The 24,858-nt window shown below is 46.3% G+C and overlaps 1 protein-coding gene across 1 annotated transcript in view; it reads left to right on the top strand.

Annotated features, from left to right (window-relative positions):
• Positions 1 to 24,858, top strand: part of palld (palladin, cytoskeletal associated protein) — a 251,122-nt gene that overhangs the window by 198,743 nt on the left and 27,521 nt on the right. Inside the window, 7 exon segments of the mRNA XM_070447630.1 lie at positions 66 to 171; positions 324 to 370; positions 1,249 to 1,284; positions 1,287 to 1,367; positions 1,370 to 1,387; positions 2,177 to 2,564; positions 3,396 to 3,431. Of these exon segments, the coding sequence (XP_070303731.1) occupies positions 66 to 171; positions 324 to 370; positions 1,249 to 1,284; positions 1,287 to 1,367; positions 1,370 to 1,387; positions 2,177 to 2,564; positions 3,396 to 3,431 (712 nt within the window).

The following is a 24,858-nucleotide window of genomic DNA, read 5'->3' as shown; positions in this document are numbered from 1 at the left end:
TCCCTCCCTCCTCCCTCCCTCCCTCCCTAAAACCTGTCTCTCTCCCCCTCCAGCTCTTACAGAAGCCCAGGCATCAGAGGGTCAGGTGGTTGTGTTGGAGTGCAGGTTCGAGGCAGCATTCCTCTGCAGGTCCAGTGGTTCAGAAGGACAGGTCATCCAGGACTCTCCAGACCTTCCGCCATCCTGCAGAAGAAGGAGACCATTCTCAGTAGAGTCAGATAACTTATTGGTGTGAGAGGTCATCGAAAAGTTAAAAAAAGGATTGAATGATTTATGAGTCTTTACTCCCTCTCGCTCTTCTTTACCTCCTCTCCCACCTCTCCCTTTGATGTCATGTGAAACACAGAGCCACGGTCTGCAGCAGAGCCAGGTAAGTTTCTCACTTCCTCCATGTCATTCTCAGGCATGTTGTCATCAACAAAGTCACTGCTATTATGTCTACTCCCATCAGCTCCATCATGCATCCAAACCGGCGTTTCTAGTGTCAGTCTGTATGTTGGTCAGTCTGTTTTGTCAGTGCTGTTGTTGTTCGTCTGATGTGCGTCAGTGATGTGCGTAGTCTGATGTTGCGTCAGTCTGTATGTGCGTCAGTCTGTAGTGTTTTGTCAGTCTGTATGTTGCGTCAGTCTGTAGTTGCGTCAGTCTGTTGTTGCGTCAGTCGTATGTTGCGTCAGTCTGTAGTTGTGTCAGTCTGTGCTGTACTTTGCACTGTGATGATGTCATCATGATGAGACTTTTCCAGTTGAGAGACCTGACTAAAGAGGTACATCAGGGGTACCGTCAAGCTCTCATAGAAACCCTGTCAGTCACACTACAGACATCTCTCAACACCTGTGTTCTCTCTCACTTTCTCCTTTTTCGTTGTGTGTGTGTTGTGTGTCTACATGTGTTGGTATGTCTATCTGTCTGTCTATGTATGTGTATGTTTTCCTACTTCACCCGTCACATTCAGAGTGGTCTGGTCTTCTGTCTGTCGTCTGTCTGTCTGTCGGTCTGTCTGTTCTGTCGTTCTGTCTGTCGTTCTGTCTGTCTGTCTGTCTGTCTGTCTGTCTGTCTGTCTGTCTGCGGTCTGCTGTCTGTCTGTCTGTCTGTCTGTCTGGCTGTCTCATTCAACTGTACAACTTTCCCTAACCTGTTTATACTGACCACCAGTATTTATTTTTTGCTGTTAGTTTCAACACTGTGCCACTGCTAGTTGTTTAATTCACCACAGTGTAGTGTGATGAGAGTTGTGATTGGTTGTTCCAGAGGAGATCTGTACGCTGGTGATAGCAGAGGCCTTCCCAGAGATGGAGGTCAGTTCTGCTGCACTCCAACCAACCTTTACGGCTCCGTCAGCAGCACAGCCCAACTCTCTGTCACCGGAGGGCCTTCAACACTCCCACAGGTGAGTTACCATTCATTATTGTATTAACTTGAGGACAGTTTCTATAACTTGTAGCAACTTGTAGGTGAATTTGCTTAAAGTGTAAATGAGTTAAACTTTAGTGCATGTGAGTTTTAGTTTGCACAGTGTTTGCGCAGAATTTGGTACATCTGGGTCAAGGATGAGGGCCTGTCTGGCTCTACATCATATCAATGATTACCAATAGACAGTCAGCCTGGGAGGTTCTAGTGGATCCCTGTGTGGTTCCTCTGGTTCAGATGACTGTCCTGGTCCTGTTTACTTTCCTGGATAATCATGGATCTATATGAGGAGGAGAAGAGGAGGAAGAGGAGGAGAGGGGGAGGGGGAGGAGGAGAGGGGAGGAGAGGGGGAGGAGGAGGGGAGGAGGAGAGGGGAGAGGGGGGGGAGGAAGGAGAGGGGGGAGGGAGGAGTAAGGAAGGAGGAGGAGGAGGAGGTAGTTTGGCGATGATCAGCTATCTCAGTGTGGGAGAAGGGAGACGTGTTTATTCTCTCTGATAACTCTGTGTACTCTCAGTTCACCACGCAATCAGAGGAAATCCAAGGACCAAATAAACAGGGGTTACATCAAGACCTCCCCCAGACAAACAGGCTGACTGGACACAGCTGCTACTTTAGATCACATCACATTCCAAACTAAATTTAGAACTGCCATGTTTAGTAGGCTATAAGAGGGGGATGTGGGGCAGGCTGGGCTCTGCTGCAGGTTATTTTAGTGCACTGTGTGAGGAGATGTCTGTAGTGTGACACTTCTTGTCTCTCTCCCTCTAGCGGTGTACGACTCGGTCAGGAATGGTGTGGCGTCCGGGGACGTCTCTGTCTTTGAAGACACCCAGGCCTTTCCCCCTCCCCCGCCCACAGAGATCAGCCTATTGGAGGTTCCGCCCAAGGTCCCACCCAGTACCTGCGCCGAGGGTTTCCACGTCAACGAGCTGGAGATCTGGCCCAGTATGTCGGGCCTACAGCCTGTCCACATGTACCACGACGTGGAGGGTCAGGACCGGGCCAACTGGGCACTGCAGAATGGCAGGCCTGCCAGCCCCCCTCAGCCCTCCTTCAGCCTGCCTCCACGAGAGGCCCAGCCATACTTCCCAGGTCCAGCCAAGATGTCTCCGCCCCCGGTGAAGGAAGGTCCTCCACTGCCCACCAAGCCCAAACTGTGAGAACACCCTCCATCCTGCCATGCTGCCACCATCCTGCCACTCTCCTTACCCTTGCCTCCCTGCTCGTCTCACCGCATCCCACTGCACCAGAGGAGGGCTGTCATGAGTGATGTCTGATTGAGCTGGCACCATGACTCTCATAATAAGTGATTTTATTGTGGATCAGTGATCTGGGTGTATTCTGCTTCTGAAAGGGTTACAAGGGGAATCCCAGTATTTACAGAACAAAACCATTCCGGTCTCTTTATGATGGTGTCAGTGCCATGTCAGTGCTGTGTTCTGTTGTGTGCCAGAGAGTTGGCCTGGCTGGCAGCTGTTCTGGTGCTGAAAACAGATTGGCTTCTGTTCTGTTGGATGGCTCCTATTGTCTCTGTGTGACTCCTGTATGCACGACCAGGGCCCCTGCTTTCTCTGTATGGCCCCCCCCTGTGGCCTCCCTGTGTTTTATTAAAGGCAGTGAGTATGATGTCTGTTGTTGCAGTAGAGCATTTATTGTCCTTGTATGGTTTGTGTATGTCTTGATGTGGGAGTGTATGGACTTGACTGCACAGTCTCATTGTGGATGGCCTCTGTTTGTGTTGCAGGGTTGTATAGTCTAGCTTCTGATTTAATGTTGTGGTTCAGACATGATATATGTCTTATGCATTAGTGAGGGGGTCTGAGACTGACATATTTCTGATGTGGTCTGAGACAGGATGCATGTGGAACATGGATGTTGTGTAGGGTTCATGCTCTGTGCTTTGTACATAGCATATGTGTTGTTGCGTTGGATTGCCTATTTGTGTAACTCTTGCTAAATATTGACATTGTATCCTCTCTGCTTCCAGAGCGGAGGGTATAGAGGAGGAGACAGAATATGACAGGTAAATAACTGAAGGGTTGGTCTGGGTCTGGTCTGTCTGGGCTGGTCTGGTCTGGTCTGGTCTCGGGTCTGTCGGTCTGGGTCTGGTCTGGCTGTCGGGTCTAGTGTCTGGTCTGGGTCTGAGTCTGGTCTGGTTCTGGTCTGGTCTGGTGGCTAGTCTGGGTCTGGGTCTGGTCTGGGTCTGGGTCTGGGTCTGTGTCTTTTCTGGGTCTGGGTTCTGGGTCTGGCTCGTCGTGTCTGTTTCTGGGTGTGAATGAGTGGAAACCTGTTGTTTAGCAGTGGAGTTGGAAGAATAATGGCATCATAACGATGTGTTGGCACATTCAGATTGTTTTGCTGTATTTCTTTTGGTGTCCCAGCTTGAGTTTCTGCAAATAGCAGGATCACCATAAAGCTGCTTCCTTGAGTGAGTTTTTCCACAATAATGACACAAACATACTGCCAAAAACAATCAGCTCCCCGTGGTGAAGCGTGCAGAGGGACGGTGCACTGACCCCCCTCTCCTCTGCTACATACACTCAGTAATTACACAGTAAAAACACCAGCCCTGCCATTACCCAGGGGTCAATGCGTTGTGCCATGCCGTGCTGGAGCTTAGCTTCCTCTCTGTCCCCTGGTGACCTGTAGAAGTGTTGGCTGACAAACTAAAGCCTCAGGCACCGGCCACTTTTGACCTTCAACCTCTGACCTCACGGCAGGGGTCACTGCCTCTCATTTGTTCTCCTGAACACCTCCTGAAAACAATAATGTTTTTTAAACGGCATGCTTTTGCACAGTGTTGAAGCCACGGTTCTACAGTGTCTACGTCTGTGAAAGGGGACCCTGTTGTGTGACTTTTACTGCCTCTGATGTAAAAGTCTGTTTTTATCTTATCTGGATTTGATTTGAGGCCTCCAATGTAACTTTAATCAAGTTTCTGATTGAGTCATTTTTCTAAATTGCTGTGAATCCAATGGGGAACTGAATGGAAACTATGAGCCCACTGTCTTAGCTCTCTGTCTCCTAATGTAAAACGAAGCACTATCATGCAACGGCTACCATTTCAATGGAGCCAATAAGGTCTGTGAATCAGTGTCTGTTTTGACGGATGTTTTTAATAGATAAATCACAGTCACAGTTACTGTTTTAACTGCTGTATTTTATTCACAAGGAAAGAAAGTAATTTTAGTGTGACGGTCTAAGAGGACCGTACTATTGCATCCATGCATCTCAACCATTACATAGGCCTACACCTGTTATTTATGCCTCACATTGCCTTGACCTGTGAGCTGTGGGTCTGGGCTGGTATCTTGATGAAAGCTCTCCTGTCGAGGCTATCTCAGAGCTGCATTAACAGAGCTGGGCTGTGGAGTAGAGCTCTCCTCCTACCTGACCAGAGCCTGACGGGCCCCGACATTATACATCGGTTAGGGCCGGGTAGGGCCTGTTTTTTCATCAATAACTAGGGTACTAGCAGGGCTCAGGTATCACTAAAATGATGACTAACATTTTAAAGCTGAGCCATTTGCATGTACTCTGCTGCACAGCACAGTTATATCTGACTAAAATCCTAACACGGTGTCAGAAGTGCTTCAACCTCGTCAAATATAAGACAGTTGGAGTTTAGAGTGATGAAAAGTAGCTAACAGCTAACTGCTCTCTCATGTCTCTTTATTGAGCAGAGCAGCCCAAGCAGAGCTATTGCTATGGATAATCACAGACTCAGAAAGCCATGAGCAGAGCGCATSCACAGCAAGCTGTGCGCAGGTAGTRAGTGACAGACAGAGAGGAGCAGCAAATGGATTTACTAACAGAGGAAGTTATTTCTGATTTCGGGTTTTGGGCAGGGCCTTAAATTTGGCAGAAGCAATCGGGCCTGGGTAGGGTAGGGCCTGAACGTCATGGGCATGGGTAGGGCTCGGGCTTAAAATTCATGCCTCTACTGTGGAGATTCAGGGCTTTACTGTGGAGATTCAGGGCTCTACTGTGGAGATTCATGCCTCGACTGTGAAGATTCAGGGCTCGACTGTGGAGATTCATGCCTCTACTGGGGAGATTCATGCCTCTACTGTGGAGATTCAGGGCTCTACTGTGGAGATTCATGCCTCTACTGTGAAGATTCATGCCTCTACTGGGGAGATTCATGCCTCTACTGTGGAGATTCAGAGCTCTACTGTGGAGAGGAAGTTGCTGTATGACTTGGCAGGCTGAGGTGACTGTACAAGACCTGATCTGGGAAAACACGCCTGCTGTCTGTCTGCACTGTGACTGTTCTGTACTGGAGGGAGATGGAGCTGGGCCAGTCAGTCAGTCAGTCAGTCAGTCAGTCAGTCAGTCAGTCAGTGTGTGGTTCTGATGGCTGTTGTTACTGGTGTTGCCACACCTGGTGGAAGAATCAGAGGAAGCTCTCAGGGGAGAGGCCACACGTTGGCTGTTAGGATCAGAACACTGGCCTTGTGTTTTAAGAGTGAGAGAGAGAGACAGAGGCAGGTTGAGTCTGTTTTGGGGCTTAAGGGCAGCAGTGTATAACAGTCTGTATTAAACTGTTAAAGGTTGTTGGGTCTGTAGCCATGCCTTGAGGCAGGTCATAAATCACTTAGATGGGATCTATCGTATCAGTGTGAGGTCACTGGGCTGCCATTTTGGAGAGTGTGTATGTTCCGTCCTGATTTATGATTCAGATTCACCAGGGGTCTAAGTGGACACCCGCGACCAAGAATAAAACCGTATCACACTGGACTGTTAACACCTGGAATTTGTCAATCTGCTTTCCCTGTGTGTGTGTAGGAGGGTGTGTGTTTGTGTCTGTTTGTGTGTGTGTRTGCGTGCATGTGTGTGTGTAYGTGTGCGAACCCCCACATGTGTACGTTGTGATGGAGTGTAAGCGGCAATGGTGTTCAGTATCAGCTTTCTAGTCTTGTACATGCTTACCCAGTGTGACACTTCACAGGAACTGTTTCATGTTGAATGGTTACGACATACTCTGAAAACAAGGTGTGTATGTTTGTGCTGGTGTGAGCATTTTTWAATGGAAGGGATTTAGAAAGTGCCTCTTTCCTGGAACTGGTGCCTCAGAGTCCCCCTGAGATTCCCTGTGGCTGCTGTGTGGCAAATCGTCAAGTTATTAATTACCATCTTGTCGATTACTGTCAACATTTACTAGATTCACATGCAAACTTAATCTACAAAAGATAATGATACAGTATTTAGTTGTACAGAAACACCAAGGACATTCAGTTCAAGCGGCAGCCTCTGAAGGGAAAGTCAAAACCCAGACCATGTAAGGTTTTTGAGGAGAGGATCGTAGAGAAGAGCCAAGTGAATGAGGCACAGTGAGGTGTGACTGTAGTACTGACTGTGATCACGGTGGCACAACATTAGATTATGGGTTGGGATATAATCTGTGGGTGGGCGTCGTCAAACACACAAGCAGCAATTATCCTGCCAAMATTTTATATCGTAATCACTGTTTCATAAAACAAGGAATCAAAACCTGACAGTTGAATTAGTTATCTTGCATTTATCCATTTTATAAACAGCCTACTGTTGAACCCTCTCTGGCAAACCCTCTGTGAGAATCTCCACCAGGCTTCATCTTCTTGTTTGCTTTAGATTATTTGAGGATTACGGATTGTGAAAAGCAGAGGAGTCAAGCACAGATCGGTGGTTTAAACAACCTCAACTCTGCCATGTCATAACCCGCTCACAATCTAAACTTAAAAACATTACATAAAATAACCATAATGTTCATAACTCCATCCTTGATTGAGGACTACTTGAAATGTGGTTGAGTTCTGGTTCAAATTGAGTTCTGGTCAGTCTAAAAACAGGTTGTGGATCATAAGATCAAATGTGGCACTGTCGTCACGGGGAGGAGGAAGTGATGCTGTAGTGCCTCTCAGAACCCCTGCAGGGTGTGAGGGTCATCATGATCAGACAGCTGTGTTAATCCTCACTGTTCCAGACTGATCTGTCACAGCCTCCACCCTGAGAGACCTAACACAATGAGTCACAATGAGAGACAGAGAGAGAGAGAGTGAGTGTGAGTGTGAGTGTGAGTGTGAGTGTGAGTGTGTGTGTGAGTGTGAGTGTGTGTGTGTGTGTGAGTGTGTGTGTGTGTGTGTGTGTGTTCGTTTGGTTATTGAAATCACAGAACAATACAAAGTCATGTTCTGACCCTGTGTGTCCAAAGAGGAGGAAGTGGAAGGTGTGGGCTCTGCTGGAGCCACATGGCAGATGAGGTTCAACAATTATCGTTCAGGGGTCAGATGTCAAAGGTGACTATTATGTGTTAAAATGCTGCTAGCAAATGGCTGCGAATGGGGTCACAACCTCACCATGTGGTGTCTCTCCCCCTCATGGCATCCGGGAACTCCCATTCCTGACTTAAATGTCTGTCATACACGCACACGCACACACATGCACAAACACACACTCACACACGCGTACATATGAACCGGGCTAACAATTCCAAACATGGGGGAGCTTAGAACAACAGCCTGCTTGCCTGTAAGTGACACCATGTGTGTATGCGTGTGAAGCCTGCATATGCCCAGAGAGGTAAAGATGAGGAAGCTACTAATCCCCTTTAATGTGCTATATATTGCATGTGGATTGACTCAGTGCCACTCAAACCCATGCCGTCTGCATAATTGTCATACCACAGAGATTAAATGATTGGGCCAGCTCCAAACCTCTTTAACCTCCTCTGAGGTCGTTGTCAGGGTAACAGAGAACAACTGCAACAAACTGAAGGCCACGTTCCAAACCATTCTACCCTGCTCTGTCTCTCTCACTCATACACAGATACACATAACTTGTTTACAGAGGATCCTGAAAACTGTTTGGTTTTTTGTACTGAGAGTTAATCTCAAATGTGATTTTGATGCTTTGGAATGTTAATTCGTTCCCAAATCGAGCTTATACWGTATAACTAAACAACATGTTTAATATACATCTGTGGTCTTGTTGAAACTATGTTTCATGCCTGTTGGATTCAGAGCTTTGTGTTGATCTTGCAAACTCTTGCGTTCTGTGTTTTGTTTGTGTGCCGTATTTCTCTTTGTCAGTGGTTGTCATGGAACGCATGTCCATGACCTGTAGACAATGACACTGAATCAAATTATTGGTTGAAGAAAGACTCTTTATTGTATCTCTTCAAGATAAAGTCAAGAATCCTGAAACCAAAGAGAATGTGACTGGCAGAACGGGTGTTGTATGTGGAGGATGAGGGCTGCAGTAGATATCTCAGATAGGGGGGAGTGAGGCCTAAGAGGGTTTTTATAAATAAGCATCAACCAGTGGGTCTTGCAACAGGTATACAGAGATGACCAGTTTACAAAGGAGTATAGAGTGCAGTGACGTGTCCTATAAGGAGCATTGGTGGCAAATCTGATGGCCGAATGGTAAAGAACATCTAGCCCGCTCGAGAGCACCCGTACCTGCCGATCTATAAATTATATCTCCGTAATCTAGCATGGGTAGGATGGTCATCTGAATCAGGGTTTGTTTGGCAGCTGGGGTGAAAGTGGAGCGATTACGATAGAGGAAATCAAGTCTAGATTTAACTTTAGCCTGCAGCTTTGATATGGGCTAACAGAAGGACAGTGCACCGTCTAGCCATACTCCCAAGTACTTGTATGAGGTAACTACCTCAAGCTCTAAACCCTCAGAGGTAGTAATAACACCTGTGGGGGGAGGGGCATTCTTCTTGCCTAACCACATGACATTTGTTTTGGAGGTGTTCAGAACAAGGTTAAGGGTAGAGAAAGCTTGTTGGACACTAAGAAAGCTTTGTTGTAGAGCATTTGACACAAAATCCAGAGAGGGGCCAGCCGAGTATAAGACTGTATCATCTGCAATTAAATGGATGAGAGAGCTTCCTACTGCCTGAGCTATGTTGTTGAGGAAAATTGAGAAGAGCGTGGGGCCTAGGATCGAGCCTTGAGGTACTCCCTTGGTGACAGGCAGTGGCAGAGACAGCAGATTTTCTGACTTATTACACTGCACTCTTTGAGAGAGGTAGTTAGAAAACCAGCCAAAAGACCCCTCAGAGACACCAATACATCCCACGAGAATGGAATGGTCTACCGTATCAAAAGCTTTGGCCAAGTCAATAAAAATATCAGCACAATATTGCTTAGAATCAAGGGCAATGGTGACATCATTGAGCACCTTTGAAGTTGCAGTGACACATCCGGAAACCAGGTTGACCGGAAACCAGATTGCATACCCAAGAGAATACTATAGACATCAAGAAAGCCAGTCAGTTGATTATTAGTTTTTCCAACACTTTTGATAAACAGGACAAAATAGAAATAGGCCTTTAACAGTTAGGATCAGCCTGATCTCCCCCTTTAAATAAAGGATGAACCGTAGCTGCCTTCCAAGCAATGGGAACCTCCTCAGAAAGGAGAGACAGGTTAAAAAGGTTGGAGATAGGCTTGGWGRTGATCGGGGCAGCAACCTTAAAGAAGAAAGGGTCTAAACCATCTGACCCAGATGTTTTATGGGGTCAAGTTTCAGGAGCTCCTTTAGCACCTCGGACTCAGTGACTGCCTGCAGGGAGAAACTTTGTAGTGGGGCAGGGGAAAAAGAGGGAGATGCATCTGGGATAGTCGTATTAGAAGGGGTGGAAGATGAGAAAATGTTGGACGGGCAAGGAGGCATGCCTGAGTCAAATAGGAATCCTGACTTAATGAAGTGGTGATTAAAGAGCTCAGCCATGTGCTTCTTGTAAGTAACAACCACATCATCAACATTAAGGGAYATGGGCAGCTGTGAGGAGGAGGGTTTATTCTCCAGGTCTTTAACCGTTTTCCAGAACTTCTTGGGGTTAGACCCACAGAGAAATGCTCCTTAAAGTAACTAACTTTGGCCTTCCGGATAGCCTGAGTGCACTTATTTCTCATTTGCCCGAACGATAGCCAGTCAGCCTGAGTATGCGTGTGCCGAGCCTTTCGCCAAATGCAATTCTTGAGGTGGAGTAACTCTGCAAGATCACGGTCGAACCAGGGGCTGAACYTGTTTTTAATTCTCATTTTCTTTATGGGGRCGTTTGTTAACAATACCACTGAAAATATAAAAAAAGAAGGTCCAAGCGTCTTCGACAGAGGCGATCAAGCTGATTCTATACCATTTTACAGAGGCCAGTTCATGAAGGAAGGCTTGCTCATTTAAGTGTTTTAGCAAGCGTCTATGACAAATCAGGACAGGTCGTTTCACTGAGCAGCCATTACGAACACAGGCTGTAAAACAGTGATCACTAAGGTCATTACAGAAAACACCAGACTGATACCTATCAGGATTATTTGTGAGGATAACATTGAGGAGAGTTGCCTTTTCTGGGTGTTTGGAGTCATACCTTGTGGGATTGGTAATAATCTGAGAAAGATTTAATAGCTTTAAGACTTGGTCAGGTAGTTTAAGCATGTCCCAGTTTAGGTCACCTGGCAGGATAAATTCAGACTTAGTGTAAGGGGCCAGGAGAGAGCTTAGGGCAGGTAGGGTACAAGTGCTGATGGAGGACGATAGCACCCAGCAACAGTCAACAAAGAGCTATTTGAAAGTTTAATACTTAAAACCAGCAAATCAAACATCAGTATTCAAAACACTCTTCAGATGGCAACAAGATCATATTGTACAGCAATTTCATCAGGTAACATGATTACAAAGCCAGTTTATGTAAAACCGTTGTTTATGATACAGTATATGTCCATGGGAAATTACGCATTTATGGTAGAAATGTGTTTTGGGGCTATCATGATGGAACATTTCTAGCTGAAGGGAGTTCCTGGAAAGAATACTAAGGTGCTCAGTTGGCTTTTGCCTGGGAGAGAGCAGGCTGGGCAGTTAACAGTTGGGCTAGAGTAGAGTTATATACCTGGAGGAGAGCAGGCTGGCAGGGTAACAGGTTGGCTAGAGTAGAGTTATACCTGGAGAGAGCAGGCTGGGCAGGTAACAAGGTTGGCTAGAGTAGAGTTATAACCTGGAGGAGGAGCAGGCTGGCAGGTAACAGGTTGGCTAGAGTAGAGTTATTTACCTGGGAGAGAGCAGGCTGGGCAGGTAACAGGTTGCTAGAGTAGAGTTATACCTGGAGGGGAAAGCAGGCTGGGCAGGTACAGGTTGGCTAGAGTAGAGTTATACCTGGGAGAGAGCAGGCTGGGCAGGTAACAGGTTGCTAGAGTAGAGTTATACCTGGGAGAGAGCAGGCTGGGCAGAGGTAACAGGTTGGCTAGAGTAGAGTTATACCTGGGAGAGAGCAGGGGGCAGGTAGCAGGTTGGCTAGAGTAGAGTTATACCTGGGGAGAAGCGGCTGGGTAGGTAACAGGTTGGCTAGAGTAGAGTTATACCTGGGGAGAGCAGGCTGGGCAGGTAACAGGTTGCTAGAGTAGAGTTATACCTGGGAGAGAGCAAGCTGGGTAGGTAACAGGTTGGCTAGAGTAGAGTTATACCTGGGAGAGAGCAGGCTGGGCAGGTAACAGTTGGCTAGACTAGAGTTTTACCTGGGAGAGAGCAGTTGGGCAGGTAACAGGTTGGCTAGAGTAGAGTTATACCTGGAGGAGAGCAGGCTGGGCAGGTAGCAGGTTGGCTAGAGTAGAGTTATACCTGGGAGAGGCAGAGTGGGCAGGTACAGGTTGGCTAGAGTAGCAGTTATACCTGGGAGAGAGCAGGCTTGGCAGGTAACAGGTTGGCTAGAGTAGAGTTATACCTGAGTTTTGTTATAGGCAAAGAGTTGTTGCTGGAATAGTTTGTACTGAGAATGTTTGATTTATTCAAGTCTTTGTCAACGACATGTTTGTTATTTTCTGTACAAGGTTTATTGGCCAATTAGTCCTGCACCTGTTAATATTGTAAATAAAATCTCTAAGAGAGGTGAGCACCAGAACATTCTGTCTGTCTTCTCACTGTCCGATCAGTCGCTTCGGTTACTGCTTTGTCTTTCGTCTGTCGTTGTGTTGCGTTAAGGGTTGTGTTTGTGGACCGTAGTGCTCTATGGTCTTGTGTTCAGAGCCGTGTTGCTCTGGCTGCCAGGCTTTGTCACACATCTGTGCTGTGATTCAGAGCTGTACCCACAGCAGAGGCCTTGTGTTTATTAGGTGTAGCTCGTAAACTCTAATGCTGTATTAACAATCACTTTCTTATAGAGGCATTGCGTGTGGTTTTATGGAAACATGTATGTTAAAGAGACACATATGGAACTGAGTTTATACACAGAGAAGTCTTGTTTCTTCATTATCAGCTGCCTGGCAAGCTCAAGACAGTCCTGAAGTTCATGTGCAACGTTTTTCATTAGTCATGCCATTAATGTATTTTTTTTTAAACATGAGTGTTTTTGTTTATCAGCTATCTGAATGGTTACATTTGTTGCCCTAAATGTGGACCTGGACTGTGAATGAATGCGTACAGAGAGAACTAGCCAGAGAAAGAAGAGAAAACGCTTGAGATAAAGAATGAGGAAAAGTAGAAGAGACCCAGGAAGGATCGATAACAGCAAGGCAGATCATTCCTCAGCAACCCCCAGACAGTGGGCAGTCCTTAAAAGGACATGGCGAGCAGCAGGATTGGCTGAGAGAGCTGACGCTGGATTGGCTCGTTAGGTTGAGTGACCTGCAGAGAATGGAGCAAGTTCTCAAATTAGGAAGAGTTGTTAGAGCTGACCTTCACAATACAAGAGGGAAGTGGAAGAGAGAGAGGGGTGAGCGGAGAGAAATACATGTAGAGTGGCGAAAAAGATACAGAGAGAGAGAAAGAGGGAGAGAGATGAGTGTGTGCTTGTTAGTTGACAGCATGGAAAKAGGTCTTAGTTATCCCCTATGTTTCCCTGGACAGAGGGAATAGTATGTTAAACACAGGGAAACCCTGTTACACACTTTTGGGAATCACAAGTCAATCAACCTCTTTGATTGAACCTGTCTTCCATAAGCAGCAGAGTGAGATACACAGACACTGACTTGGTCGTAAGTGGTGTGACTCGACACTGGGGAGATGACTGAATCCTCCTGAGAGAGGAGCTGAACCTGCCCTCGCCCTCCCTGGTCCAATCCCCGCCCCCCCTGGTCCCCACACTGTCCCACCTGCTCCCCACCCCAGCCCCCTCTGGTCCAAACCCCCTACGATCTGGGTGTCACGTTCTTTCACAATCTCTCTCTCGCTCTCTTACTTTCAATCTTTTATTTCTGGGTCAAAAATAGCTGGCTGTTGTTATTCTAGGAGCCTGGTTCTGAAAGGGACGTCTCTAGATCAGTGGCCCGTGTTGCAGAGCTTTTATTGTGAAACAGAGGCTTTTATTGTGAAGAAGGTTTAGGCTGACTCATGCAGAGAGCAAGTGAGGCTGAGTCTGGCTGCTGACTACTCTATATATGCTGCTCCGCTACCTGGCAGACTGGCAGAAACAACCACACACACTCCTCCTGGGGAATACCTGAGCCGCAGACAGACACACTCACCTGGGCCGCGTCACTGAAGGTACTAGTCTTTCTTACAAATTCTTTACAGAATCAGACACAACTTTTGTCAATTTAACACACTTCAGTGGAAGTGAGCGTTTATAGGGAGAGGGAGAGAGGGGAAGGGAGAGGGAGAGAGAGGGAGGAGAGGGTGACAAGCAAGCAGCAAGATGCTTTTCATTAACACTCAGTCAAGTTCAGTTCATTAGAGAGAGAGAAGACGATGTGAACACACCACATTAGCATAGCCACTGTTGCTTTACGATGAGCTCACTGCTTCAATGAAATACAGTGTTGCCATTGTTCTTTTTTCTGTGGTAAAACTTTGTGGGCTAAAACTGATCTCAAAATCAGTTAAAATCACAATCTGTCATTTATGCTTCTGAAGAACTTAAAAGGGTTGAATTGAGAGATGGAATGAAGGAGTACAGAATAAGGAGAGACACAAATGATAGAGAAGGAGAACCAGGAATGCTTTTTCGTAATTTCTGTCTGCTTTGCCAGCCCCTCAGACAGTTAATGTAAAAAGCATGTGTTGGAGTATGGATGTGTGGTTTATAGGACAGAGAGAGGCGGAGATAGAAACCCATTAATTTACTGGAAGTTCTGGGAAGTGGTTAGTCTGGAGAGGATAGGGCTGGAGGCAACTGGCTGCTTTACTGAGGGTGATAGGGTCTATGAGGTTGATAAAGCGTAGTTGTGTGAGATGCTTTATTCTGGGTTGTGTCAGTGTTGTGTTAGTGGTGAAGGACCAGTTGTGTTTTTATATAGGTCAGTTGTGTGGTGCCACTGGGTTCTGATAGATTAGTTAGCACAATAGTGTCTGTCAGGTAAGAATAGTAGTGTCAGGTTTGGCTTTAGTCCTTCCCTGGGTTCTCTGGTTTCCACCCCCTCCCTCCCCTCTCTTTCTCTGGCTCTCCTCTTTCTCTTTCTTCCTCTCCACTCCTGCTGCTAATCCCGTTTGATGGCGATGTCTTTCCCATTCCAATCCCAGGAAGAATGTCTTGAGCGTCCCTGCAATACAGAAAAAAACTCTAACCGGACAGAGGGAGGGGAAAAGGGGGAGGGAAGGAGGGAGGGAGGAACGAGGGAGAAATGAAAGGAGGGAGGGAGGTAGAGAGGGAAGGAGGGATGGAGGGAAGGAGAGAGGAAGCGAGGGAGGAAGGGAGGGATCTCACTGTTCATTCTCTGCACTTCTCACCTATTATTTGATTCTACATAAAATGGCTCCCAAGATAGACTGATTAAATAGAGGGGGGAGAGAGAGAGAGAGATGGAGGGGGAGAGACATAACTTAAGGGGTTGATGGGAGCTGGAGCAACCCTGAACTGTTAGTCTGGTCAGAATGAGCCACGCTCTGTGCAGTTCTTAAAGCGGGGGAAAAGAAAACAGTCTGGTTCTGTTTTATGTGTTGTGTGTGCAATTAGAGCCAGAGAGAGAGGGAGGGAGTGGGGTACAGACGGAGCAAGGGAGGAGGTGAAAGAGAGAAACATGGAGAGGTTGAAAATACACTTGGAAGTCTAGGAGAACAAAGACAGAGAGAAATTGAGTTGGACAAGGAGAGAGAGAGAGAGGAGAGAGAGAGCGAGAGAGAGAGCGGGGAGAGAGAGCGAGAGAGAGAGCGAGAGAGAGCGAGGAGAGAGCGAGAGAGAGCGAGAGAGAGCGAGAGAGAGCGAGAGAGAGAGAGAGAGAGAGAGAGAGAGAGAGGAGGAGAAAATGGGAGTTGATAACAAAAGTGTATTTTACTTTATGCTTTTCTGGTTTCCTTTGTTGTCTATATGAAACATGTCAGGGACTACTCCTGCCAATACAGACCCTCAAGTTGAACTGATCTAGGAGCTGAGTCTAGGGGGGTATGAAATGTCCATGGAAAGTTGGACGGCTCCTCTGTCTCCTCTCTCTCTCCTGAGGAGGAGCACTCAGCCAAACCATGGGAGGAGGGATTAGGGAGAGCTGTATGAGTCGCTGTGAGTGAAGAGTTTGGGCCTGCACGGTGGTAAATTAGCTTGTGATGTGGGTCAGGTCAATGGGTTAATTCTGGTTCTAAATCTGACTGGACTGGAGGTTTGGCCAACATGCACCTCCATGTGGAAAAGGATATGATTTAGACTGATGATTTAGACTGTACTTTCATTCAAAATATCCAAATTGTGTGTGTACATGTAGGCCTACATGTGTATGTACTGTCTCTGTTTGTGTTTGTTTTTGTGCGGTTTGGGTTTGTGTGCGCACAGCCCACACCTGTTTGAGGGCTTCACTTGAATTTGTTGATGGAAGTTTATCACGCCCACCAGTTGATCTCATCCAGTGATCTAAAGTGATGATGTCAAACATAAACATTCAGCTATCTTGCTGGGGGTGTTTGTATACAGGAGTCCTGTGAACTGTTATTGCAGCCGCTTACCATAAACTTAACAAAGGACTAGTCTCCCCCTCCTCTAATAGAACTCCAAATGGTTGTCTAAAAAAGAGCTTTGTTTTTATTACAGACCCTTGGTGACCAATGTATGTGTAATGACCTGCTACTTTGCTGTTGGAAATACAGATGTCATAGTGTAAACATTATTCGGCAGCGACGGAACAAATCATTAAGAACTGTGTTATGGTGATTTTGGCCCATAGCTATAGGATTCCTGTTTCTTGCTACAGCCACCTGTGTTATGCGTCTACACAACAGGAGAAGATACCCATTGATGGCACATCGATCCATCAGTATTTCCTTAATTAAAGTCAACCAAATAAGTAGTAGCTAGTAGTCAGTCAGGTAGATAACCAGCCAGTTAGTCAGAGTCTGTCAGTCTCAGTCAGTTCAGTCAGTCAATATGTCAGACAGTGTGACAGACTAGGCTGTTTCTGTCAGTCTCAGTCAGTTCAGTCAGTCAATATGTCAGACAGTGTGACAGACTAGGCTGTTTCTGTCACAGATCAGTCAAGTGCAGGTTGACACACTGTAACAATGATGTAATGGGGGTGTGTTAATACAGGTGAAGGAAGTGTGAAACATGCTGTCAGGCACAGTGAGACACTGATCACTGATCATACTGTACTGTCTGTCTGCTCATGCTTGTGGAGGTGTGTTTGACAGAGAGAGCGAGGTGTATTTGCATACGTGATTGCAGTGGGAGTCAGACTCAGGAGTCCCTGGTATTTTCCCATGCTCCTATTGATTTCACCCTGCGTTTCTGGATCTGGTCTGATAAACTCTTGGCCCCGGGCATGGTTTGGAGCCAGCATGTTGTTGTGTCACCCCCTTGGTGTGTTCCCACTGTATCTCACAGACACACAGACACACAGACACACAGACACAGACACAGACACAGACACAGACACAGACACAGACACAGACACAGACACACACACACACACACACACACACACACACAGCGGCTGTATTTGTTTTGGAGGTGTAATGCCAGAGCTCCATTCTGTTGTTTAGGTATATATCATTCATGTTTGACAAGGCCACACTTTTTAAAAGCTGTAGACTGGCATGGTGACGTGTGGTTAAACAGTGACACACACACACTCATAAACACACATTAATATGTAGGTACAAGTCTGATTGTGGTAAAATGTACAAATGTTGTTCAGAAATTTGAGTAGATCAACAGCTTTTCACTTATACATAGCTGGCTTGTACGGTATGTATACAGAGTGCAGCAGGAAGCTTAGCCCCTTGTTGTTGTTTACAGAAAGAACCCCCTCATTATTGGCTATTTACACTCAACTACTTCCTGTCATCCCATGGTCGCTTCCTGTCATCAGTGAGTGCTGCTGGCGGAATCCCATAAACCCTTTCCCTCTTCTACTCCTAGTCAACCAGCGGCTAACCAAAGACATTCTCCCCTTCCCCGTACCCAAACAAGCGAGGTTGTAAAACCCAGCGATGGCTCACAGCTTGCATGGCGGCATGTCAGTCAGTCAAACTGTAGATCCGTATATCTGTATAGACTAGAGGCCATCATTGTCTAGGAAGCACAAACCAGTGACTGTGTGTAAACAGGACATTTATAGACAGGTTGATTAGAGAGAGCATTGATTAAAGACAGCATGATTAGAGTCTATGGAGGAGAGGCAGCTCTGTGGCTGGCATGGTCTGTTTCAGCTTGCTTCCGCTGACTGCTACAACATGGTCTGTTTCAGCTTGCTTCCGCTGACTGCTACAACATGGTCTGTTTCAGCTTGCTTCCGGTGACTGCTACAAACATGGTCTGTTTCAGCTTGCTTCCGCGACTATTCTAGCAACAGGTATGGTTTCAGCTTATGCCTGACTGGCTTGAGCCACAATGTGTATTGTTGTCCTAGACTGTCGCACTGCTGCCACTGCAGACTTCCGCGCTCACTGGTTTCGACCAAGCTTGCCCTTACACGCTGGAACTGACTGCTAACACAAACACTGGTATGTTTCAGTCTTGCAGCACTGACTTGCTACTAGCATAGCAGCTACAGTCTGGTAACCCACACCTGTTTCAGCTAAGACATCGCTCGTACTGGAAACAACATGAGTACCAATGGACTTCAATCTTGCTTCTGCAACTGCTCACAAGTCAGCATCGGTGCAATGGTGTTTCAGATTTGCTATACTGACTCGTATTCAACTATGGTACTGTTGTCAGCTGCGCTCTGGACTGCTACTGACATCGTCCGTTGTCAGCTGCCTGCTGACCTGCTACAGAATGGTCAGTGTTTGCACGGGCTTGCTCTTGACTGCTGCAATGGTCTGTTTCAGCTTGCTCTGAACTGCTACATTATCAGATAGGAGGATCGCGTTCAGCTTGCGTATGACGCTTCACATGGTCGTGTGTTCAGACTTGCTCTGTACTGTACAACATTGGTCTGTTTAGCTGCTCTGACTGCTACAACATGTCTCGTATGTCAGCTGGCTCTACATGACGCTACAACATGTGATCCTGTTTCAGCTTGCTTCGGGCTACGCAACATGGGACTGTTTTTCAGCCGGTTGACTCTGACTGCTACAATCAGTGGTTCGTTTTCAGCTTGCTTCTGACTGCTACAGACATGTGGTTGTGTTCAGCTGCTCTGACTGCAAAATGGATGTCGTTCACTGACTCCCACAACTGGTCTTTAGCTTGCTCTGAGCTACATTGTCTTTTCCACTGCTGCTGACTGTACAAATGTGTCGTGTTTCAGCCATTGGCACTGGACTGCTACTATATCATGGTTGTTTCAGTGTTGCTACTTCACGGTCTGTAGCTTGCTCTGGACTCCACAACATGGTTCCTGTTATCAGTCTTGCTCTCGCGCTGATCTGTCTTAACACATGGTTGTTCCTTGCTCTGTCTCAAGTTCTGTTCGCTTTGCTCGTGACTACAATGGTTTAGCGCACTGCTGCTCATATGCTGTTCAGCCTTGCTTCGCTGACTGCACTATCAATGACAGGGTCTTTTCAGCTTGTTCTTCGCCTTGCAACAAACATGTGGTCTGTTTCAGCTTTCTGACTCGAACTTGCTACAACAATGTCTAGTTTCAGCGCTACTGGACTGCTCAACGGTCTGTTCATGCTGCACTTACAATGTCTGTATTCAGCTTGCTCTAACTGCTACAACATAGGTATGCTTTCAGCTTCTGACGTACAAAGATGCGTTGTTCAACTTGCTTCTAATGGTCTGTTCAGCTTGCTCTGACTGCTACAACATGGTCTGTTTTCAGCTTGCCTGGACTGCTACAACATGGTCTGTTTCAGCTTGCCTGACTGCTACAACATGGTCTGTTTCACTTGCTTCTGACTGCTACAACATGGTCTGTTTCAGCTTGCTTCCGCTGACTGCTACACATGGTCTGTTTCAGCTTGCCTGACTGCTCAACAATGGTCTGTTTCAGCTTGCTCTGACTGCTACAACATGGTTTGTTTCAGCTTGCTTCCGCTGACTGCTACAACATGGTATGTTTCAGCTTGCTCTGACTGCTACAACATGGTCTTGTTTCAGCTTGCTCGCTGACTGCTACAATGGTCTGTTTCAGCTTGCACTGACTGCTACAACATGGTCTGTTTCAGCTTGCTCTGACTGCTAAACAACATGGTCTGTTTCAGCTTGCCTGACTGCTACAACATGGTCTGTTTCAGCTTGCCTGACTGCTACAACATGGTCTGTTTCAGCTTGCTCTGACTGCTACACATGGTCTGTTTCAGCTTGCTCCTGACTGCTACAACATGGTCTGTTTCAGCTTGCTCTGACTGCTACAACATGGTCTGTTTCAGCTTGCTCTGACTGCTACAACATGGTCTGTTTCAGCTTGCCTGACTGCTACAACATGGTCTGTTTCAGCTTGCTTCGCTGACTGCTACAACATGGTCTGTTTAGCTTGCTCTGACTGCTACAACATGGTCTGTTTCAGCTTGCCTGACTGCTACAACATGGTCTGTTTCAGCTTGCTCGCTGACTGCTACAACATGGTCTGTTTCAGCTTGCTCTGACTGCTACAACATGGTCTGTTTCAGCTTGCCTGACTGCTACAACATGGTCCGTTTCAGCTTGCTCTGACTGCTACAACATGGTCTGTTTCAGCTTGCTCCGTGACTGCTACAACATGGTCTGTTTCAGCTTGCACTGACTGCTCCAACATGGTCTGTTTCAGCTTGCTCTGACTGCTACAACATGGTCTGTTTCAGCTTGCTCTGACTGCTACACATGGTCTGTTTCAGCTTGCTCTGACTGCTACAACATGGTCGTTTCAGCTTGCTCTGACTGCTACAACATGTCTGTTCAGCTGCTCTGACTGCTACACATGGTGTTCAGCTTGCCCTGACTGCTACAACATGGTCTGTTTCAGCTTGCTCTGACTGCTACAACATGGTCTGTTTCAGCTTGCTCTGACTGCTACAACATGGTCTGTTTCAGCTTGCACTGCTGCTACAACATGGTCTGTTTCAGCTTGCTCTGACTGCTACAACATGGTCTGTTTCAGCTTGCTCTGACTGCTACAACATGGTCTGTTTCAGCTTGCTTCGCTGACTGCTACAACATGGTCTGTTTCAGCTTGCTCTGACTGCTACAACATGGTCTGTTTCAGCTTGCTTCGCTGACTGCTACAACATGGTCTGTTTCAGCTTGCTCCTGACTGCTACAACATGGTCTGTTTCAGCTTGCTTCGCTGACTGCTACAACATGGTTGTTTCAGCTTGCTCTGACTGCTACAACATGGTCTGTTTCAGCTTGCTCTGACTGCTACAACATGGTCTGTTTCAGCTTGCTCTGACTGCTACAACATGGTTGTTTCAGCTTGCCCTGACTGCTACAACATGGTCTGTTTCAGCTTGCTCTGACTGCTCAAACATGGTCTGTTTCAGCTTGCTCTGACTGCTACAACATGGTCTGTTTCAGCTTGCTCTGACTGCTACAACATGGTCTGTTCAGCTTGCCTGACTGCTACAACATGGTCTGTTTCAGCTTGCACTGATGCTACAACATGGTCTGTTTCAGCTTGCTCTGACTGCTACAACATGGTCTGTTTCAGCTTGCTTCGCTGACTGCTACAACATGGTCTGTTTCAGCTTGCACTGACTGCTACAACATGGTCTGTTTCAGCTTGCTCTGACTGCTACAACATGGTTGTTTCAGCTTGCTTCCGCTGACTGCTACAACATGGTCTGTTTCAGCTTGCTCTGACTGCTACAACATGGTCTGTTTCAGCTTGCTCCTGACTGCTACAACATGGTCTGTTTCAGCTTGCCTGACTGCTACAACATGGTCTGTTTCAGCTTGCTTGACTGCTACAACATGGTCTGTTTCAGCTTGCCTGACTGCTACAACATGGTCTGTTTCAGCTTGCACTGACTGCTACAACATGGTCTGTTTCAGCTTGCTCTGACTGCTACAACATGGTTGTTTCAGCTTGCTCCTGACTGCTACAACATGGTCTGTTTCAGCTTGCTCTGACTGCTACAACATGGTCTGTTTCAGCTTGCTCTGACTGCTACAACATGGTCTGTTTCAGCTTGCCTGACTGCTACAACATGGTCTGTTTCAGCTTGCTTCCGCTGACTGCTACAACATGGTCTGTTTCAGCTTGCTCTGACTGCTACAACATGGTCTGTTTCAGCTTGCCTGACTGCTACAACTGGTCGGTTTCAGCTTGCTTGACTGCTACAACATGGTCTGTTTCAGCTTGCTTCGCGGACTGCTACAACATGGTCTGTTTCAGCTTGCACTGACTGCTCCAACATGGTCTGTTTCAGCTTGCTCTGACTGCTACAACATGGTCTGTTTCAGCTTGCCTGACTGCTCAACATGGTTGTTTCAGCTTGCTCTGCTGACTGCTACAACATGGTCTGTTTCAGCTTGCACTGACTGCTACAACATGGTCTGTTTCAGCTTGCTCTGACTGCTACACATGGTCTGTTTCAGCTTGCACTGACTGCTACAACATGGTCTGTTTCAGCTTGCACTGACTGCTACAACATGGTCTGTTTCAGCTTGCACTGACTGCTACAACATGGTCTGTTTCAGCTTGCTTGCCTGACTGCTACAACATGGTCTGTTTCAGCTTGCTCTGACTGCTACAACATGGTCTGTTTCAGCTTGCTACATGATGCTATAGAAGACAGATTCAATTAACTCTTACTCAGACAAGCGGTGCCTGACTCCGTTAAGCTCAGTGACGCTGCTAATGTTTGCATGTAGGAACTGGAGTTAAAAAACCACCACCAAAAGAATTGTATAATTGACGTGTTATTATGAGTGTAATTGAATGCTGAATGGTAAGTCAATCAAAAAGTTTTTCCTGAAGCACTCTCTCATTGAGTTYAATGTTAAAGAATTTACACCCAGGAACCAGGCCAACTGAGTGACGCAGTGGTCTAAGGCACTGCATCTCAGTGCTAGAGGCATCACTACAGACACCCTGGTTCGAATCCAGGCTGTATCACAACTGGCCATGATTGGGAGTCCCATAGGGYGCGCACAATTGGCCTACACTCGTCTGGATTTGGCCGGTGTAGGCTGTCATTGTAAATAAGAATTTGTTCTTAACTGACTTGCCAAGTCAAATAAAGGTTAAATTATTATACAAACATTTTTAATAAAGTATTTTTCAAGATGAGAGAAAAAGAGAAATAACATTTAACAGCCTATTAATACCTCCAGATGGAGGCTGAGAGAGAAGGATAAGGAGAAAGAAAGAGCGAGATTTAACTGTAATGTAGCGTTACAGTTTGGAATGACAGAGCTGAGCTCTGCAGTTTTTTCACACTGTAACTGGGTGTTGTGTGGGCCAGTTGGCTCAGCTCGGTACAGCACAACACTGGGCCGTTGACATGGAGACAGAGAGCAGGACGGTTCCCTCCCTCCCTCCCTGCAAGTCCCTACTGCACCGCAAGACAGAGGAACAGACTGTCAGAGGAACCGAGGAAATAAATGAATTAACGTCAGTCATTTCAGCAGTTTCTGTCATTTATTAGCTGCTCACAGGAGAGAGAACGTTTTTACCAAGTATCAACTCAGAGCTTTGTACCTTGTAGAAATTCTGTCTACATACAGTAAGTGTAGACCTACAGTTTTGTTTCTATTACCCCAGAGTCAGACTGGCATCTAGAAAACATGCAGTTGAGAACAGCTATAGGAAAAGACCCTTTCAGACTTAACAAGGCATGTGGAGAGTTGAATGTTAATTGTTGTAAATTAATAGCCTGTATGGTTTTAAGTCAATGAACATCCGCCTCTTTTAAATATATTTTTAAGAGGGGTTGATTGGGTGGAATGCTCCTCTTTTTGTTCCCAGAGTTGGTGACTAAATCATGTCAAATGACCATGAGGAGAAATTCATGGTGTTGTTGGCTCATTCAAGACTAATAGATCYGTCCTGTTATCAATAGAGAAAGAGTTTGATTGAGAGAGATGGAATAGTTCTCTGAGTCATTTCATAGGTGGATGTTGGCTAGGCAGATCTGGTTGAAGGCTGGACCATGCAGGGTCACAGTGTCAGGGTTACATAGTGTCAGGCTGGCCCACACCTGCTATCCTGGAGGCAGACAGACCTTTTAAAGGACAATAAAATGACTGATGAAGMTGAACAATTACACTGTCTGATCTTCTCACTGACAATATGATATTATCTGGAAAAATGCTAATTCAATGGAAACATTGAAATTAAAGTAAAATGTCAGAGTTGACATAAAATACAATTGGAAAGTTAGTCATATGCAGAAAGTGGGACAAATAAATATTGATCATGTGATTGCCCTTTAGTAAAATAAGAAAGTGGAATTGGACTGTAGTAACTGTTCTATATAAAGAAAGAACACCTTTTAAGGCAAGGAGATGATGTCAGTCAGTCATAGCCAGCCAACATCCACTCTGCCTCCCCCATATACTAAGGAGAATTCTAGAGACCGGAGAAAAAACACTAAGACAACTTTTTGGATATATTTGTAAATTCAAACTGGGCTCCTAGCAATGAGATTCTCCAAGATATTCTAGGCAGGCTGCAAACCATCAGGTSGGTTATTAACAAATGCAGGCACGTGGACAAACTGTTTTAAAGGCTCTCCAAATGATTGAACGCACAACACAGGCAGTCCGGCAGTGAAGGAGTCTGTTGAAGAGAGAAAGACAAGGCGCTGAGGAAATGAAGTGCATTTCCCCTCTGCTTGAGCGAGCGGGTGAGGCGAGGCGCTTCTGCCTCATGCGCTGAGAGAACATAGCCAAAAAAGGAATGAAAACGGTACAGAGGAGTGGACGCCGAGGCTGGCTCTCTCAGCAGATGCCAAACTATTCTTGTAAAAGTGCTCTTTTGGTGGAGGCTTGAATGTCCAACATTGCTGGGATTTTTAGGAAAACACATGGTGAAAAGTGCACTGCACTATGTGCTATTTCTTATAAACTGTAGCCTACAACAGCACACAGGTTCTGACAGGTTGGAGTGATTGAAATAATGAATGTTTATTTGGGTCTGAAGTTCCACTGTTGATAAAAGGGTTCCAAAGGGTTCTTCGGCTGTCCCCATAGGAAAACCCTTTTTGGTTCCAGGTAGAACCCTTTTTGG

Source organism: Salvelinus sp. IW2-2015, linkage group LG16 (genome assembly GCF_002910315.2).
Source record: "Salvelinus sp. IW2-2015 linkage group LG16, ASM291031v2, whole genome shotgun sequence".
Classification (NCBI taxonomy): Eukaryota; Metazoa; Chordata; class Actinopteri; order Salmoniformes; family Salmonidae; genus Salvelinus; species Salvelinus sp. IW2-2015.
The sequence above is the reverse complement of the archived record's forward strand: the minus strand, read 5'-3'. Positions and strand labels throughout refer to the sequence as shown.